This window comes from Xyrauchen texanus, chromosome 26 (assembly GCF_025860055.1).
Source record: "Xyrauchen texanus isolate HMW12.3.18 chromosome 26, RBS_HiC_50CHRs, whole genome shotgun sequence".
Classification (NCBI taxonomy): domain Eukaryota; kingdom Metazoa; phylum Chordata; class Actinopteri; order Cypriniformes; family Catostomidae; genus Xyrauchen; species Xyrauchen texanus.
In genome coordinates, this window is record NC_068301.1 from 36,660,932 (window position 1) to 36,680,690 (window position 19,759).

A 19,759-nucleotide genomic window follows, 5' to 3' on the forward strand; every position below is an offset into this window, starting at 1 on the left:
TGAGTGGTAGGCCTACACAATATGACACACAACCATAAACACATACAGGGCAGCTGCCAGTAGCTCTATCTCTCTCGAACTGCCACCTCCGGCAGCCTTTATTCCTCTCATTGGCTTGATCAGCCTGATTAGGGGCCGGGCGTGCGTCGTCACAGCCTGGCCCCGCCCTCCTCCTTGCCAGGGCCCCACTCATAAATTGGGCCATGTATTAGATCTGGTTTTAACCCATTATATGTACATATTCAAGATACTGTGATTTATCAAACCAATTTCTCATATCATAAGCATATGATTTTAATGCTCTTATTGTTAATCAGTTAAAAAAAATTACAGACAGTTTTCAACTGGTCTCGTAGACTTAGTCACACATCTGGTGTAGAATTCTCCAACATATATAGGGACGTGTGTGTATCAACTTCATTGGAAACTACCTTGTCTCATCTAAGTATTGAAGACCACTTGAATCTGTTTAATTCTACTTGCTCAGAAATGTTAGACTCTATTGCACCCTTAAGACCTAAAACTCATAAACCAATATCCTTTCCTTGGGTTAATGAGTTCACTCACTCTCTCAAAAGGCAATGCCGGCAAGCTGAGAGAAGCTGATTTCAGGACCACTATGATGCGCTTAGAGAATCTATGTTTAAATTTCATAAAGCATTAATAGACGCCAAACACAAATACTATGATATTATTACTCTAAATTCCAACAAGCCTAAAACCTTGTTTGCTTTAGGAAACTTAGTAATTAATCCAACTATCAAAATTGATCCTGCTCCGTCTATTACTAGCTGTGAAAACTTTGTTCGTTTTTTCATTGGAAAGATCGCCAACCAGAACTCTAAAATTAATCATTTGCCCGTGGCTCCATCTGAATCTCTTGCCTGCAATGCTGAATGCAGAGTTCAAGCACATTACTCTACCATCTTTGGTAGAAATTATTGCACACCTAAAACCTACTTCCTGCAGGGGTGATTCGATTCCTGCTCATCTTCTTAAGCAGATTACTTAAAAGTGTAGGGACCAGTCTACTGAGCCCAATTAACAAATGCCTTACTAAGGGCATTTGCCCGGCGGATTTTAAACATGCTATTGTAACACCACTTTTAAAGAGATCAAATTTAGCCCCAGATGACATGAATAACTACACTCACCTAAAGGATTATTAGGAACACCACACTAATACTGTGTTTGACCCCCTTTCGCCTTCAGAACTGCCTTAATTCTACGTGGCATTGATTCAACAAGGTGCTGAAAGCATTCTTTAGAAATGTTGGCCCATATTGATAGGATAGCATCTTGCAGTTGATGGAGATTTGTGGGATGCACATCCAGGGCACGAAGCTCCCGTTCCACCACATCCCAAAGATGCTCTATTGGGTTGAGATCTGGTGACTGTGGGGGCCATTCCAAGAAACATGAACATGACCCCCTGTAGGGGTCATGTTCAAGAAACCAATTTGAAATGATTCAAGCTTTGTGACATGGTGCATTATCCTGCTGGAAGTAGCCATCAGAGGATGGGTACATGGTGGCCATAAAGGGATGGACATGGTCAGAAACAATGCTCAGGTAGGCCGTGGCATTTAAACGATGCCCAATTGGCACTAAGGGGCCAAAAGTGTGCCAAGAAAACATCCCCCACACCATTACAACACCACCACCAACCTACACAGTGGTAACAAGGCATGATGAATCCATGTTCTCATTCTGTTTACGCCAAATTCTGACTCTACCATCTGAATGTCTCAACAGAAATCGAGACTCATCAGACCAGGCAACATTTTTCCAGTCTTCAACTGTCCAATTTTGGTGAGCTCTTGCAAATTGTAGTCTCTTTTTCCTATTTGTAGTGGAGATGAGTGGTACCCGGTGGGGTCTTCTGCTGTTGTAGCCCATCCGCCTCAAGGTTGTGCGTGTTGTGGCTTCACAAATGCTTTGCTGCATACCTCGGTTGTAACGAGTGGTTATTTCAGGCAAAGTTGCTCTTCTATCAGCTTGAATCAGTCGGCCCATTCTCCTCTGACCTCTAGCATCAACAAGGCCCACAGGACTGCCGCATACTGGATGTTTTTCCCTTTTCACACCATTCTTTGTAAACCCTAGAAATGGTTGTGCGTGAAAATCCCAGTAACTGAGCAGATTTTGAAATACTCAGACCGGCCCGTCTGGCACCAACAACCATGCCACGCTCAAAATTGCTTAAATCACCTTTCTTTCCCATTCTGACATTCAGTTTGGAGTTCAGGAGTTTGTCTTGACCAGGACCACACCCTTAAATGCATTGAAGCAACTGCCATGTGATTGGTTGATTAGATAATTGCATTAATGAGAAATGGAACAGGTGTTCCTAATAATCCTTTAGGTGAGTGTATAGACCCATTACCCATCTACTATTTTTTTCCTTAAATTCTGGAAAAAGTAGTTTTAGAACAATTACATTCGTTTGTCAATCTTAATTCTTTAGCTGAGTTTTTTCAATTGGGATTTAGAGCATCCCATAGCACCAAGACAGCATTAGTTAAAGGGGTAAATTATATTTTATTAGCTGTAGATAATGGTGATAATGCCATTCTTGCTCTGCTCGACCTCAGTGATGCATTTGACATGACTGATCACAATATTCTCATTTCACTTGAACACTGTGTACATAGGATTAAAAGGCACTGTACCGGAATGGTTTCGATCTTATCTTACTGAAAGATATTTTCCAGTAAGTATTGGGAGCTATAATTCCTCTAAAATGCATCTTCCTTGGGGGGGCCCCCAAGGCTCGATTCTCACTCCAATTCTCTTTTCTTTACATATGCATCCTATTGGTACCATCTTCAGGAAACAAAAAGTGTCGTTTCACTGCTATGCTGAGGACACACAAATCTATCTGCCTTTAAGCTGCTCCAACACAAACGCACTTCACTTCTATCTTGTCGTGGATGGTGTAACATTATTTCAAGTTAAATGAGAATAAAACAGAGGAGATTGTATTTGGTCAAATTAGTGATGTCATCAGTCTAGCCTAAAGTCAACTACCCTGTCGGGATACACCAAAACAAATGTTAAAATTTTAGATTTTTATTGGACAAGGATCTAAAAATAGATTAACAAATAAATTCAGTTATTAGATCAAGTTTTTATAAGTTACATCTTTTAGCAAAAACTAAGCCGTTTTTATCTGCTTTGGACTTTGAAAAAGTCATACATGCGTTCATTTTATCCGGGCTCGATTACTGGATTATTTATCATTATCTTTATAATGGAATTGATGCCGGAGCATTAGCATGCTTCCATAGGGTCCAAAATGTAGCCGCCAGACTTTGAGACACGTCAAGGAACATGAACCTATTACACCGGTGTTAATTTACTTAGAGTGGATGCCTGTTCATTTTTGAATCAAATGTAAGATTCTGATACTGATTTTTAAATCTCTGCATGATCATGCTCCCTCTTACCTTTCAAACATGTTGATTACAAACACTCCATCTAGATCCCTGATATCAGAAAAAAAGAATTTGCTCTTTATTCCCAGGTCTAGACTTAAAAAAAAAAAAAAAGGGTGATAGATCTTTTGCCATACATGGGCCTAAACTTTAGAACGATCTGCCTCAGTTCATCAGATCAGCTGACTAATGTCATTCAGTGATATCTGACTAATGGCGTAGATTTGGTTTGAACATTTTTGGGATTCAAATGTTGGTGCAGGGTGCATAACAGTTCAAATAAAACAAAGCAACAGTCCCCTCAACAGTCAAAGACAGTCATTCAGCATGTTTACATAGGAAAACAATGGAAAAACATAACAGACACAAGCAAAAACAAGTTTGGTGTGAACGGCCCCTAACTCATCCATAAGTGAGCGAGCGCATGTGCGCGAAACAAGTTCGGTAGGCCTGTTTATTTTTTCATTCATGATAAACCCAAGGCCGACCCGAAATCGAAGTCCTTCTTAAAAGCTGACCCGAACCCAGCCCGAAACCCATCTAATGGGTAACAGAACTACAGACCGAAATTGCAAATGTTGTCAGCCACTCACTGTGTCTTTGAGTTTTATTCCTGCAGGGGGCGCTTGACAACAAGCTGCATGATTTGTGGTATTCATGTCTGCATCACAAACAGTGCAGGAAAAATTACATGTCAAAGTTTATTTAAGGTTAGCGGCATGTTAAAATCCCTAACCCGAATTATGAGCGATAGTAATAGTGATGTTTGCTTTAGAAAGCACCTCTGAATATGACACCTATCCTCAGACAAGTACAGTCAAAGACTTTGTACTAGAGTAAATAGTCCATTAGTCCTTTTAGCAAGGTAAGTTTGAAGCAACAGTACATAAAACAAAGCCACAAAACTTGTATAAATGTTTTATAATTTTTATAAGAATTATTAAAAGTACAAATAGAAAAGATTATCATTTTCTGATGCTAACAGATAAAACTAAAACATGTATTTTTTGGTCTGGAGGAGTGTTGTAGTAAAGTGAATAAAATAAAGCTTCAAAACTGAAAATCTATACAGTTCTATTTTTATCTAAATAAAGATATTGATGATACATATAAGGCAATCATCATTCATTTCCATTGAACAATCAATATTGATTTGATCAATCATAGTGCAATTTGTAACAGAACTGGACCAGAGGCAGTATTTAAAGCCCATAAAATATCCAGAAACTGACATTAACTTAACATGTATGATGTCAGCACATTAAAGTATTAAAGTATACAAACCAATTCCCAAAGAATACCAAAGGATTTAAAAAAGAAAGAATTACACAAAGTTCCCTAAATATACGTAATTTTCGAACTCATTACATTGTATATTAAAGGCGCTTGTAGAGTCAGTGATGTCAGTTCAGAGTTTAAGATTATGTAACAAAATGAAAAATATATGAAAAGTGTCTTGTGAAGAATGAAGTGTGCATAGTTCAACATCTCAGAACATCTCAAAGAATAAAAATAACCTCTGTAATATACTTTATGAATAAGATCTGTGTATGACTGAAACTTTTGTTGCTTCATTCAGTATAAGGCCACTCGTGGAGGCCACTCATGGGCGTTTAGTTGAAGTCTCGGTTGGACAGGATAAGTGGAGCCACAAGAGTCCAGAGGTACAGCCCTAGTCCAATCCAGCTTGAGCAGATCTTCACCCACACTGATGGCATACTAGTTTTCATGGCAGCATAGTCAGTTTCAGGTCTGAGAGGGACAAAATAGAATAAAGGCAAAGTAATATTCATTGTTCATGGTGGAATTTCAAAACAAACCAAATATATTTGGCCATTAAGGCTGCACAATTTATCAAATAAATAATCAAGATCACAACTGCCACATCTAACTAATTAGGGTTATTTACTAATAACCAACATAAAGAATATTTTCTGAAGATGCTTCACACAAATTAAGTATTTTAAATGTAAATTCTAGTCATCAACATCAATCGCAAGAGACATGATCAACAGTTTAGATTTTTGTCAATTGTGCAGCCCTACTGGCTATATTAAAAAATAGAACACCAATATAATGCCAAATTTCCCATGAAAAACTACACTATCCATAAAGCTATCACAAGTCACTATTGCCAATGAAATATACTTGAAATAATATAACATATTGTACTGTCGTTTTGTATTTGATTATGACACTTGCATGGCTTTATATGGGAATATAAGAGACCTTTTTTGATTTTCAAATAAATGTTTTTTTTTGCCACAAATAAAAAGAATTTGGGTAATTTTGTGATTTATCACAGAGCTGGTCTGTTTATGTGGTCACTCTTGTTCTCTATTTGGATACTCTGCTAGACACTTACTGGTACCAGTTGGTCAGGGTCATCATGATGTAGAGGGAGGCAAGGAAGAGAGAGAAATGGAAGAACGAGTAGCTGTATGTCACTCCATCTTCTTCATTATCCACCGCTCGCCTCAAACCATCCTCAGAGAAACCGTCGCTGGTGTCAGCAGCCAGACCCTGAACTTCCTCTGTCTGCATGAGCTTATTCACCTGAGAGTTGTTAGAGGAGCGGATACTACAAAGAGAAAAGCAAAAAGGGGGAAAAAAATCGTTAGTTTTTTTTTCAGACGGTTAAAAAAAATTGACATGAATTAATAAATTTAACATTTGGGCTGAGCTAAAGTAAAGATTTACTTTATAATATAAAAGTAATTTTTTTTATTCAATATTATTTTGTTATATCAAATGTTGTACACCATCGCAAAGGGGAGGCTTTCTAATGACACCTAGATTGAGCTTCTAGTCCACTCAGAGGCCGAGATTAAGCTCTGCTGTTTTCTCTTGCCTGCAATTTTTCACAACCAAATTTAAAAGCTCATCTTACAAACAAAGTTGACTAATTGCAAAATATTGGTCTAATTCTACATAACATTGTAAATGTTTACAATCTTATGATAATGATAAAACTTTTGAAAGCCTGTTATTCAGGCTGTTTGCTCGGACTCTGAAAAACGTGTTAGTTCAGTCCACTAGATGGCAGCAAGTACTAGGAAAACAAAAATTTCCTCTATCATCTTCCATAACAATATACAGTTCTGAAATGCAGGTGGCCTGTAACGCTGCTGAGCACTCGCCATGCGCTCGTCCATAGACACTCAGTCTATTTTGTGGACCCATCATCTTCCCCACCATTTTATAGAATATCTTGGCCCCTAAATTGACTAAAAGCTTAATCTAGGTGTCGTTAATTTGTTTAATCACACTTTTTCTGCAGGACTCCATATTTTGTTCTGACATCAGAGACGTAACATTGGAGTTCTGTTAAAAGTGTAGATTATAAGCTTTCAAGTGGTACCACATATGACTAATGTATCTAGGGACCTTTTTCTCACTCCTGACCCCGCCCACTGAGTTAAGTGATAATTCATTTATATTCATGTTTCTCTGTTTGTGACATGCCCATAATGGTGACGATGGAAACACAGCTCACCTGGCATACAGAGTGCACAGGAGGAAGATAACCAACCCCACAATGCTCTGGGCATCCCACCACTGAGTATGGATACCGGGGGCACTAGTGGGAGTGGGGGCGGTTGGCCCACCGTTGACCAGACTCAACAGACTGGGGTTACATTTATGGTCTGTGTGCAGAGAGAGGTATTATTTTATTTATGAGCACAAAAATAGTCTAATCCACTGAAATAGGAACTGATTCTGTACATTTTCATTTTACACACTTGACAAGGCCTATAATGTGGTGGATGTAAGTGGTCTATAAATGGACGTGGTTACAGAGAATTTCCATACTGCGCTTTCAGTTGATATCACATGGTCTATGTTAAAGCTATATAAATAAACATGCTATGCTTATGTGTGTACACAATACAATGGAAAAAAATTTAAAAAGCCCCACACACTGTCGTAGTTGCCAGTATTTATTAGCTTACAGAGTTATGGTCAAGGACCTTCTTCGGGCATTATATTAATTTCTCGAATGATTCTTCCAGTAGCAAAGGATGTATATTACAGTTAATATCATGAGTTATCTGTGAAGTTTCACCAACGATGCTGGCAATGCGCTCAAATTAGCCAAAAAATAAAAACGTAATGGTGGTGGACCTCCTGAACTGGTACATTTTTACACTCAAGCTTCATGTGGAATCATTTTTCTTGACCTCTTGAACTCACAAAAAAAACTCTGAAGACAACAAGAACATCCAGTGAACCAAGTTCCTCAAACTTTCTTTAAGACTGGACACACCAGTGTGTTTAAGATTGGATTACTGTTCATCATTGATTTTAAAAGCTTCAAATTCACATTTACTAGCGAGTTAGATGCCTTCCTTATATGGCGTTTTCATGGCTGTGGATTATGATAACATTTTCAATGATTTTGTATGTGCACCCTATTTACAAAAGTTTACAATTCAATAACATCCACACTTTTAACTAACAAATCTGGGGTGTACGCAGCATTTGTAAATCCGGAGGAAAGTTTTAGAGAAGGTCCATTTTGAACACTCATTACTCCCAATTTACTCTACAAGATTAATGAATGAGGCTCATTATGTTTAATGTTGCCACGGACATGTGATCTGGTTGTTTGAGACTTACTAGGGTTGTTACTCATAGCAGACCATGTGAGATACATCGTGTAGAGAGAGATGAGAGATGCCTGCAGCAGACCAGAGCTCGGCTGAGCTTCCTGTAACCCACATACACACAAAGAAATGAAACCAACAAGTAAACCGACATCCTTCAAATTAGAAGATGTAACAGCAGATGATGAATCGTTATTGTTTTTTTTTTAAAGAAAATACAGGAACTGTATGACTTTTGGTTCTACAAAAAAAACAGCAATTTTTCTGCCGATATGGATGAAACAGTACTAAAATACTCTGACAGCGAGTATGTTTATATAAAAACTAATATGCTGATTACTCTCGAAAATCAGCTAATTTAAAAAATCTGACAAGGTAAGAAATCTGCATTTACATGACATTTGAAATAAGGGTGTTATTCTCTACTTTTGACGTCAAATCTGGAAGAGCCATGCGCTTAACACGAGCACACATTGGATGAGCTGGTAAGAACACCAGGTAAGGTGCTTACATGGCACGCAAAATCGGCATAATGGGCAGAAATCTACATGTGTCGATCAGGTTATTCATAAGCGTTTATGAGCTTCCTATTTACTGAATCTACAGCGTAGATTTCAAACACAGATGTCACTATAGAGCTCAATGTTAAATAGTGCAGCTTTAAAGAATGGCCTACACATTACGAGTTTTAGTGTAATCAGTATATACAGTTGTAGTCAGAAGTTTAAATACACCTTAGCCAAATACATTTAAACTCAGTTTTTCACAGTTCCTGAAATGTAATCATAGAAAACATTCCATGTTAGGTCAGTTAGAATCACGACTTTATTTAAGAATGTGAAATGTCAGAATAATAGTAGAGAGAATTATTTATTTCAGTTTTTATTTCTTTCATCACATTCCCAGTGTATCAGAAGTTTACATACACTTTGTGTGTCTGGTAGTACAGCCTTTAAACTGTTTAACTTGGTTCAAACCTTCCACAAGCTTCTTGTTAATAAGTTGCTGGAATTTTGTCCCATTCCTCCAGACAGAACTGGTGTAACTGAGTCGGGTTTGTAGGTCTTGCTCGCACATGCTTTTTCAGTTCTGCCCACAAATTTTCTACTGGACTGAGGTCAGGGCTTTGTGATGGCCACTCCAATACCTTGACTTTGTTGTCATTAAGCCATTTTGCCACAACTTTGGAGGTATGCTTGTGGTCATTGTCCATTTGGAAGACCCATTTGTGACAAGCTTTAACTTCCTGACTGATGTCTTGTGATGTTGCTTCAATATATCCACATAATTTTTCTTCCTCACGATGCCATCTATTTTGTGATGTGCACCAGTCCTTCCTGCAGCAAAGCACCCCCACATCATGAAGCTGACCCCCCATGCTTCACGGTTGGGATGGTGTTCTCCAGCTTGCAACCCTCACCCTTTTTCTTCCAAACATACCAATGGACATTATGGCCAAAAAGTTCAATGTATCCAAAAAGTAAGAGCTTTGTCCCCATGTGCACTTGCAAACTGTAGTCTGGCTTTTTTATGGTGGTTTTGGAGCAGTGGCTTCTTCCTTGCTGAGCAGTCCTTCAGGTTATGTCAATATAAGACTGGTTTTACTGTGGATATAGATACTTGTCTTCCTGTTTCCTCCAGCATCTTCACAAGGTCCTTTGCTGTGGTTCTGATTTGCACTTTTAGCAGAAAACTACGACACAGAATGCATCTCTTTCCTGAGCGGTATGATGACTGCGTGGTTCCATGGTGTTTATACTTGTGTACTATTGTCTGTACAGACGAACGTGGCAACTTCAGGCATTTGGAAATCGCTCCCAAGGATGAACCAGACTTGAGGAGATCCACAATTTTTTTTTTCTGAGGTCTTGGCTGATTTCTTTTGATTTTCCCATGATGTCAAGCAAAGAGGCCGTGAGTTTGAAGCTAGGCCTTAAAATACATCCGCAGGTACACCTCCAATTCAGTACACCTCCTATCAGAAGCTATTTGGCTAATTGTCTAAAGGCCTAATCAAATTTTCTGGAATTTTCCAAGCCGTTTAAAGGCACAGCTAACTTACTGTATGTAAACATCTGAGCCACTGGAATTGTGATATAGTCAATTAAAAGTGAAACAATCTGTCTCTAACAATTGTTGGAAAAATTACTCATGTCATGCACAAAGTAGATGTCCTAAACGACTTGCCAAAACTTTGCTAGTGTTTTTTTAATGACTTCAACCTAAGTGTATGTAAACTTCTGACTTCAACGGTATATATCTATAATAAATTAATGAATGAAATGTGTTGGCACATTTTTATTTGTTTTCGAATTTTTAAACATGTAAATTACGACCAGTTATTGGATTGCATTTATGCCACTATGAAGTTTTGAAAGGTCATTAAAAGTTGTTTCCATTGTATTCAATTGTTTCTGATTTGTAAAATTTTTGAAATGATCTCATCATTTGACAACAGACTGCTGTGGAAGTAAATGCAATAAAAATGTAATTTCTTATTTCCAAATATTTCATCCTCAAAAGTAAGAATCATAAATGGAACTGTTAAGGAATTGAAACTGATAAGATGAATCGGAACCAGAATTCTCATGCCTATTTTTAAGGTCCTTCCATCATTGTGTACCAAGCATTACATTTATATTGCTTTCCATATTTCAATTTCTATGTATGTTAGGTAAAACTTAAAACTAACACCGGGTGTGGCTCAGGTGGTAGAGCGGGTCGGGCACTAATCACAGGGTTGGTGGTTTGATTCCCGGCCCACACGACTCCACATGCCAAAGTGTCCTTGGGCAAGACACTGAACCCCAAGTTGCTCCCAATGGCAGGTGAGCACCATACACATTGGTGTATGAATGAGTCACAGTGTAAAGCGCTTTAAATAAAAAGGTTAAAAAGGCGCTATATAAGTAAAGACCATTTACCATTACACAGACTCTGCTTAATTAGACAGCAATGTGTAAGGTCATGTAAATGCATTAAACGGTGTTCCATTATCAGAGAAAGGTCTTCAACCGTTTAGGCAAAATCAATCGAATAGAATTATATTCTTCCTCTTACCCAAATATGGATGCATGAAAACACCTTTATTGGCATTCTGCCACACTGTAAATAATTAATTGAATTGTGTAGGGAAAAATAAAATCATGCAAAATAGTTCATCATTCATTGATTCATACTTGATGAGTATTCCGAATTTTCTCATTCTTTTGAGTTCACGAAACTGACACCATTTAACTTGCCTGGATTGGTTCAAATTTAATTAACTTGTCTCTTTAAATTTACAGGAACTTGAATTATCCAATTGAAAACTTGTCCAGTAGCATTTCAATCTACGCTACCAATGTTACAATGGTAGAGTAGATGCAGAGAGTGTCAAGCAGCTCTCTGAAGAGTTGGTGAAACTACAAACTACATTTCTCCAAAAAAGCTTTGGTGTGCTATAAAAATTACACATGCTATTGGGCATTCCTCTGTTATTTTTTACAAGTTAAGAGTGTTGTATATTGCTTAACTCACTGAGCAATTACTATGCTTATCAAAGCATAGTGTTTCCAAATAGTATGCATTCAGCATGCTAGCATTCACTGTACTAGCTAGTTTATAATAGCTATCTGGTTTGCTTAATTCAATTAGGTTTACTCTACTTGAAGTATTTAAGTTGAGAATACACGGCAATTTAAAATTCTGCCAAATAGTTTCATTTAACTTAAGTGCCATCAAAATGAATGAATTAGCTTGTGCACTTAACATGCATGTGTAGTACAAAATCAATATCTGAAAGTTCTATGAACTAAAACATGGTTTAATGATTTGCATATAACCCTTTAAAACAGGTTTTGGTAACACTTTATTTTACAGTGTCCTTGTTATATTACATGTATTGACTACAGTAACTATGACTATGTATTGACAGTAAATTGTGCATTATTACAAGCAACTAACCCTAAACCAAACCCTAACCCTATAGTAAGTACATGTTGTTAATTAATATAACTCGGTACTTATGTAATTGCACTATAACAAGTACACAGTAAAATTAAGTGTAACCCAGGCTGTTTTTCATAGGTATCAGCAGGCTTGGAGAATCAGAAATTTCAGCAGAATTTGAATGGCTGTCATTCAGAAAGTCCTACACATCTCCTGCACTTGATACATTTTTACCATGTTTAAATCCATCTCGCAGAATTCCACATATTTACCCCAAAATCAGCAGAGAAAATGTCTGTACATTCTGTCCTTGCCTAGTTATTAGCGTTTTGTTATACATGTAGAAGCATTCTTTGAGACTGATATATAGAGAGAGATAGAAAAGCTAGGAATGACCTGCACTTTAGGGAGTATGGCCACCACTGAGATGATGATGCAGAAGATGAGGTTTAGACTGATGAAGACCTTGTGCTCAGTGCAGTCATCCGGCTGTGTATAAAATATGTAGAACAAAACCACAGCAGCAAAGGCACAGACATAGTGCACAAACGTGAAAGAGAGCAGGGCTGTGGACAAAACACACATGTCAATGGTCAAGAGAAAGCATTCAAAGAGCATTACAAACTATTGTATGACACTGAAAAACGTAATGAGAATGAATGTCCCACACAAAGCAATAGTCTAGACACGTTCTCAGAAATAAATATATATATGTATCACAAAAGTGAGTACACCCCCAGTGGGCAAATGTACAATATCAGCAGGGGATCAAATACTTTTTTCCCTCACTGTATATATACAGTATCTCACAAAAGTGAGTACACCCCTCACATTTTTGTAAATATTTGATTATATCTTTTCATGTGACAACACTGAAGAAATTACTCTTTGCTACAAATGTAAAGTAGTGAGTGTACAGCTTGTATAGCAGTGTACATTTGCTGTCCCCTCAAAATAACTCAACACACAGCCATTAATGTCTAAACCACTGGGAACAAAAGTGAGTACACCCCTAAATGAAAATGTCCAAATTGGGCCCAAAGGGTCAATATTTTGAGTGGCCACCATTATTTAACCCTCTTGGGCATGGAGTTCAACAGAGCTTCACAGGTTGCCACTGGAGTCCTCTTCCACTCCTCCATGACGACATCACGGAGCTGGTGGATGTTAGAGACCTTGTGCTCCTCCACCTTCCATTTGAGGATGCCCCACAGATGCTCAATAGGGTTTACGTCTGGAGACATGCTTGGCCAGTCCATCACCCTCAGCTTCTTTAGCAAGGCAGTGGTCGTCTTGGAGGTGTGTTTGGGGTCATTATCATGCAGGAATACTGCCCTTCGGCCCAGCCCCAGGGAGCACAAACGTTTCTGTTTGCTTCAGTATGTCACAGTACATGTTGGCATTCATGGTTCTCCAGTGCCGGCAGCACTCATGCAGCCCCAGACCATGACACTCCCACCACCATGCTTGACTGTAGGCAAGACACACATGTCTTTGTACTCCTCACCTGGTGGCCACCACACACGCTTGACACCATCTGAACCAAATAAGTTTATCTTGGTCTCATCAGACCACAGGACATGGTTCCAGTAATCCAGGTCCTTAGTCTGCTTATCTTCGCAAACTGTTTGCAGGCTTTCTTGTGCATCATCTTTAGATGAGGCTTACTTCTGGGACGACCAATTTGATGCAGTGTGTGGCGTATGGTCTGAGCACTGACAGGCTGACCCCCCCACCCCTTCAACCTCTGCAGCAATGCTGTCAGCACTCATATGTCTATTTCCCAAAGACAACCTCTGGATATGACGCTGAGCATGTGCACTCAACTTCTTTGGTCGACCACGGTGAGGCCTGTTCTGAGTGGAACCTGTCCTGTTAAACCGCTGTATGGTCTTGGCCACCGTACTGCAGCTCAGTGTCAGGGTCTTGGCAATCTTCTTATAGCCTAGGCCATCTTTATGTAGAGCAACAATTATTTTTTTTCAGATCCTCAGAGAGTTCTTTGCCATGAGATGCCATGTTAAACTTCCAATGACCAGTATGAGGGAGTGTGAGAGCGATGACACCAAATTTAACCCACCTGCTCCTCATTCACACCTGAGACCTTGTAACACTAATGAGTCACATGACACCGGGGAGAGAAAATGGCTAATTGGGCCCAGTTTGAACATTTTCACTTAGGGGTGTACTCACTTTTGTTGTCAGCGGTTTAGACATAATGGCTGTGTGTTGAGTTATTTTGAGGGGACAGCAAATGTATACTGTTATGCAAGCTGTACACTTACTACTTTACATTGTAGCAAAGTGTCATTTCTTCAGTGTTGTCACACGAAAAGATATAATCAAATATTTACAAAAATGTGAGGGGTGTACTCACTTTTGTGAGATAATGTGTATATATACAGTGAGGGAAAAAAGTATTTGATCCCCTGCTGATATTGTACGTTTGCCCACTGACAAACAAATTATCAGTCTATAGTTTTAATGGTAGGTTAATTTGAACAGTGAGAGACTGACAAAAAAATCCAGAACAACGCATGTAAAATGTTTTATAAATTGAATTGCATTTTAATGAGGAAAATAAGTATTCGACCCCTCTGCAAAACAAAAACCCTTGTTGGCAATCACAGAGGTCAGACGTTTCTTGTAGTTGGCCACCAGGTTTGCACACATCTCAGGAGGGATTTTGTCCCACTCCTCTTTGCAGATCTTCTCCAAGTCATTAAGGTTTCGAGGCTGATGTTTGGCATCTCGAACCTTCAGCTCCCTCCACAGATTTTCTATGGGATTAAGGTCTGGAGACTGGCTAGGCCACTCCAGGACCTTAATGTGCTTCTTCTTGAGCCAATCCTTTGTTGCCTTGGCCATGTTTTTTGGGTCATTGTCATGCTGGAATACCCATCCACAACCCATTTTCAATGCCCTGGCTGAGGGAAGGAGGTTGATCTGATTGATTGATTGCTTCTGTGAACAGGTGTCTTTTATACAGGTAACAAACTGAGATTAGGAGCACTCGCTTTAAGAGTGTGCCCTAATCTCAGCTCGTTACCTGTATAAAAGACACCTGGGAGACAGAAATCTCTGATTGAGAGGGGGTCGAATACTTATTTCCCTCATTAAAATGCAATTCAATTTATGAAATTTTTGACATGTGTTTTTCTGGATTTTTTTGTTGTTATATTTGTATATATTTTTGTTATTCTGTGTCTCACTGTTCAAATTAACCTACCATTAAAATGATAGACTGATCATTTCTTTGTCAGTGGGCAAACGTACAAAATCAGCAAGAGATCAAATACTTCCATGCTGAAAGTGAAAATGTGAAGTAACAACACAATTACAGTCAATTAGATCAAATTTCATATAAGACTAGAGACAAAAATGAAAACCAAGCCATCAACAAAATGTCCTGTCATGGTTGTGGCTGGTTAGGACCTAAATTCAGATTAACATCAGAAGAAGAGTTAGCCATTATACGTTGTTCCTATATTGCATCACACCTAGTTAGAACATTGTCTAACAATCTTTATAATCAGTCAGGATTTTCCAAATCATGCTATAATGCGTCTGATGCCATCAGTGCTTACCGCTGTCAGTTTTAAAAGTTAGTTATACAGAGATGGTGCAATGTTGCTGAACGTACCTGCATACCAACATTTACTGTTTCCATTCTCTGCATTCACCACCCACTTCTGGTTCCAGGTGTGAGCGAAGTCCACCAGCAGAATGAGCTGGATCAGGATGAAGATGAAAGACCCAACCACACCGAAGTAGTACCACACTGCAATGGACAAAATTTCGACAAAGCTTAGAAAAATATAAAATGTTGGATGTGGCCACGCACATGTACTTGGTGTTAAAGGGATAGTTTAGTTACCACTGCATGCAAAAAGATCAGCGGAATGTTTAAGCAGAACACTCATGTGCGTGATCTGTGTCAATACAAGTTGATGTCAGGCATATCGTTTCCTTTTCCAGTCATTTGTGATAACTGAACAGATAAGTATTTTTGACAATTTTTTATAAATTGCACTCTGCCAATTAATTGTTTTAAATGTGTACATCGCTAGAAAAAATAAACTATATTCAATACAGACATAAACTCTGCAGTGACCACCCACTCCCATGATGCACTGTGAACAAGTGGGTCTACTTACACCCTCAATCCACTTGTATATTTGTAAATGTCAAACGGTTTTGGAATTAAATTAAAAATATTCCCAAAGCGCTCTAAGTCCTAGTGGTGGTGTAGTGACTCGCCTCAATCTGGGTGGCAGAGGATGAATCTCATTGACTCCACGTCTGAGACTGTCAATCCACGCATCTTATTACGTGACTTGAGCATTACCGTGGAGACATAGAGCACGTGGAGGCTTCACGCTATTCTGCGCGGAATCCATGCACAACTCACCACGCGCCCCACCGAGAGCGAACCACGTTATAGTGACCACGAGGAGGTTACTCCATGTGACTCTACCCTCCCTAGAAACTGGGCCAATTTGGTTGCTTAGGAGACCTGTCTGTAGTCACTCAGCACACCCTGGATTCGAACTCGCAACTACAGGGGTGGTAGTCAGCATCTTTACTCGCTGAGGTGCCCAGGCCCCCTGTTCATTCCCTTATTAAAGACGTAAAGTACACAGCCTTGTACCTTTGTTTTTTTTGTCTGATTTTCAAATACTTTCCATTTAAATCAAAGTTTGTTATGTTGTGATTCACCTCAAGTGCTGGTTGCTTTGGTTCATGGCTTACAACTCTTTAGGAAAGATTTTATGAAATCCCTATAGAAAAAAATGAATGGGAAGTTAATATTACTTCTTATTTTCATGTGTAGCTGAAGTATTGTACCTGAATTGAATGTTCCATCTGGAATGAAGAAAGCTCCCACAGTAAGAGCAACCAGTATCAAGAACTTGAAGAACCAGAAACTGAAAAACACACAGTCACAATGGCATGAGTCATCACAAAAGGGTTCCTGGACAAAGTAAACCTACTGTGTGAACAGATTCTCCACATGTATAAAAAAACTTCTACATTCCACCAGCAGAGGGTGAGACTCTATGAGACCAAGTAAGAGTCTCCTTTACATGAACTTAGTAGAAAGTCTCCACCCCCCAAGATTACAGTTGTAACAGCACACAGTAAAAACACACACCCGTTTTGAATTGCAGCTCGTGGATCTCTGCTGCTTCTCACACGGATCATTATGATGGAGAACAGGAAGAAGAAACAGGCCATGGCAAAACACATTCTGTAGACCGATTTATATCCAACAATGACCTCACAGTTCACCTTCCCCTCGATGCCAGGAATAGATGAACCTCCTTCACAGAAACCTGGAATCTGTTCAGAAATTCCCAAAATAGTAAGTAAACACAGGAGCCTATTATATTTCAAACATCACACTGAATGCTGGGGTAAAAATGTAAGTCACAAAAATGCCCCAAAATATGTAAAATTTGGGGGCCAAAAAATGCTCCATAGTCATTTATTTTCTGCTTTCTTTGAATCATCTGTACTTTAACATTTCAATATAAAATATATCTTGTACTTACTGTGTACATGTTTAAAAAAGGATTTTTGCTGCATGTTAAAATTAATTAAATGAACTAAAGCAACACAATTCTAGAACATTTTGTCACAACTTGATTTAATTGTGTTCTATTCATTCACATTTGCAACATGGAAATTGACTTGCTCCATTTGAGCTGGGATTACATTATTATAATTTTTTTGTGGTGTTAATGTTGCATTGATGAAATGGACAGGGGACTTCTGTTTGCATGATAGGGAGAGTAAATGTTGTTTTTGTGCCAGATGCATATAAAGGGGGATACTTGTTAGTGTTTAATATTTTGTTGTATTGATATTTAGAAGAGTTTCTGTTATGTTGTAATTTCGGGGGTTACAAAGTTAAAAAAAAAGAACAAATAAATACTTTTGATTTTAAAAATGCATTTGAATAATTTTCAGCTAATATTTCCACTTAAACAAAAGATTAATTTGTTTCATACCTACCTGATCGTTTTTCTGGGTTCCTTGTGATCCAGCCCATATTAAACCCTGCACCCCATGAGAACAAGCTCTCTTAAAAATACCTTTTTTAGCTGTGTCTCCATGCCAGGCAGAATCATGATGATGGAAACTATTGTGCCCAGCAGTAGGAGGAAGGAGAAGGCAAGACGGGTGACTGTGGAGTTGAATGTTGACGGGCAGCATCCGGATAAAATACAGGGAGCAGAGCCACACAGACATGATGCCTGAATGATGAGAAAATACATTAACTTATACTAACATAGCAAAAACACACATTTACCTACACTACACAGGGAACAACCTGACATAAAGCAGCAGTACCAACTTACCATCACTTAACTCTATGTAAATGAGTAATAATAAAATAATAGATCAATAATTATTATCAACAGGAACATGTTAAATGGTACAAATAGTTTAACTAAAAAAGGTGATCAGTCCCAAAAGTAGATGTACGGTGTTTACAAATACGACATTAATAATCAAACAAAGCATTGTACGAATTAAACCAAGTCAGAATTTCAAACCTTTTCCTTATGTTTTCACGAAAACGTTTGCGCATAAATAAAGTGTCAACGTAAACAAAACGAGGAAACACCCTCCAATTCAAAGTTCTCCGTGATAAACTCAGTTATAAAAGTTGGGGAAATGTATTACTGTCTTTACAAGATGTTTACCAACACAAAGAGAAAAAATAATTTATATTTCAAAACATATTTTACACTTACGCAGCTCGCCAGAGAGCACAAGGCCATACACGCACCCATGACGACGGAGAAAACAGCGAAACTAAATTCAAAACGAGGAAATAAATCTTTCCCGTTCACTCACGTTTCTAAAGAACTGAGACCAATTGAATGTGCAATGATTGGCTGGAAGACTAATCGCTGAATGCGTGAACCAATAAGAGGAAGGTAAGATTAATCGCTGAATTCACATGCCAATCAGGCGACGGACAGACTAATCTCTGAATTCATACACCAATCAGACGAAAGGTAAGACTAATCGATTTCAAATCAATGGATTGTATTAGTTTCCTGATTTTGTTTTCACTAGTTTATTCTCAAAAGCAAAGTCACATACAGTTTACTCACTTACGTGATTATTAATTAATTATTATCAAATTTCTCACTATTATAATGAATCGTTTAAAGTAATACTGACTTTTTTTTTTTTACTTAGAATGAGGACATTAAGAAAATAAATCCTGAACATTTGCAATAATTAATATTTGACAGTGCAGGTAATGGTGCATACAACAATCTGACTTTTCAAATATGAATCATAAATTAAATGCTAATATCAGAGAAAATAAACAATATTTTTTTAGCTACTTTTAATTATAATAATAATGATGATGATTTATTTCATACAAATCAACAGAAATGACATTTGATTTACATAAACACCCATAAATACACACTTCACAAATGCCCTAGGAAAATAACCTCCATCTTTGGTTAACAAAGCGTTATACATTTTGTCTCCATAATATCCAACCTCCGATAGTAAGACAAGGAAGTAGTCTAGCTGCATAATTATACATACGTTCTGCTTTTATGAGGTGAAGTCATTTAGGAAAACTTACAAAGAACTCATTAGTATAACTGGGATAAATGCACCTCAAAACAGTAATATACAGTATCAGATTCGTAAGTATACATTCAACCAGTGTGTTTGAGTAAATCTACAACAAAAGTATGCCTTTTCCAAACCAATCTTTCTTAAATTCCCATTGTGATCATTGCA

At 38.2% G+C, this 19,759-nt stretch overlaps 1 protein-coding gene across 1 annotated transcript; it reads right to left on the minus strand.

The window, feature by feature from the left end:
- Positions 1 to 4,370: 4,370 nt before the first annotated feature.
- LOC127619544 (serine incorporator 2-like) lies at positions 4,371 to 18,874 on the minus strand. Its single transcript, XM_052092403.1, has 10 exons — positions 18,739 to 18,874; positions 18,073 to 18,234; positions 17,130 to 17,317; positions 16,823 to 16,902; positions 15,618 to 15,755; positions 12,371 to 12,540; positions 8,058 to 8,148; positions 6,934 to 7,084; positions 5,803 to 6,018; positions 4,371 to 5,189 (listed from the first exon to the last, which is right to left on the minus strand). Exons 1-10 carry the CDS (start codon positions 18,775 to 18,777, stop codon positions 5,051 to 5,053), a joined length of 1,374 nt encoding a protein of 457 aa, XP_051948363.1. The 5' UTR covers positions 18,778 to 18,874; the 3' UTR covers positions 4,371 to 5,050.
- Between the last annotated feature and the right edge of the window lie 885 nt (positions 18,875 to 19,759).

Coding starts and splice junctions, on each gene's coding strand:
- LOC127619544 (XM_052092403.1), bottom strand. CDS start 18,777: ATGGGTGCGTGTATGGCCTTGTGCTCTCTGGCGAGCTGC. Junction 6,019..6,933: donor CTGTGCACTCTGTATGCCAG/GTGAGCTGTGTT, acceptor TTCTCTTTGTAG/TATCCGCTCCTCTAACAACT. Junction 5,190..5,802: donor ACCCTGACCAACTGGTACCA/GTAAGTGTCTAG, acceptor TGTCCCTCTCAG/ACCTGAAACTGACTATGCTG.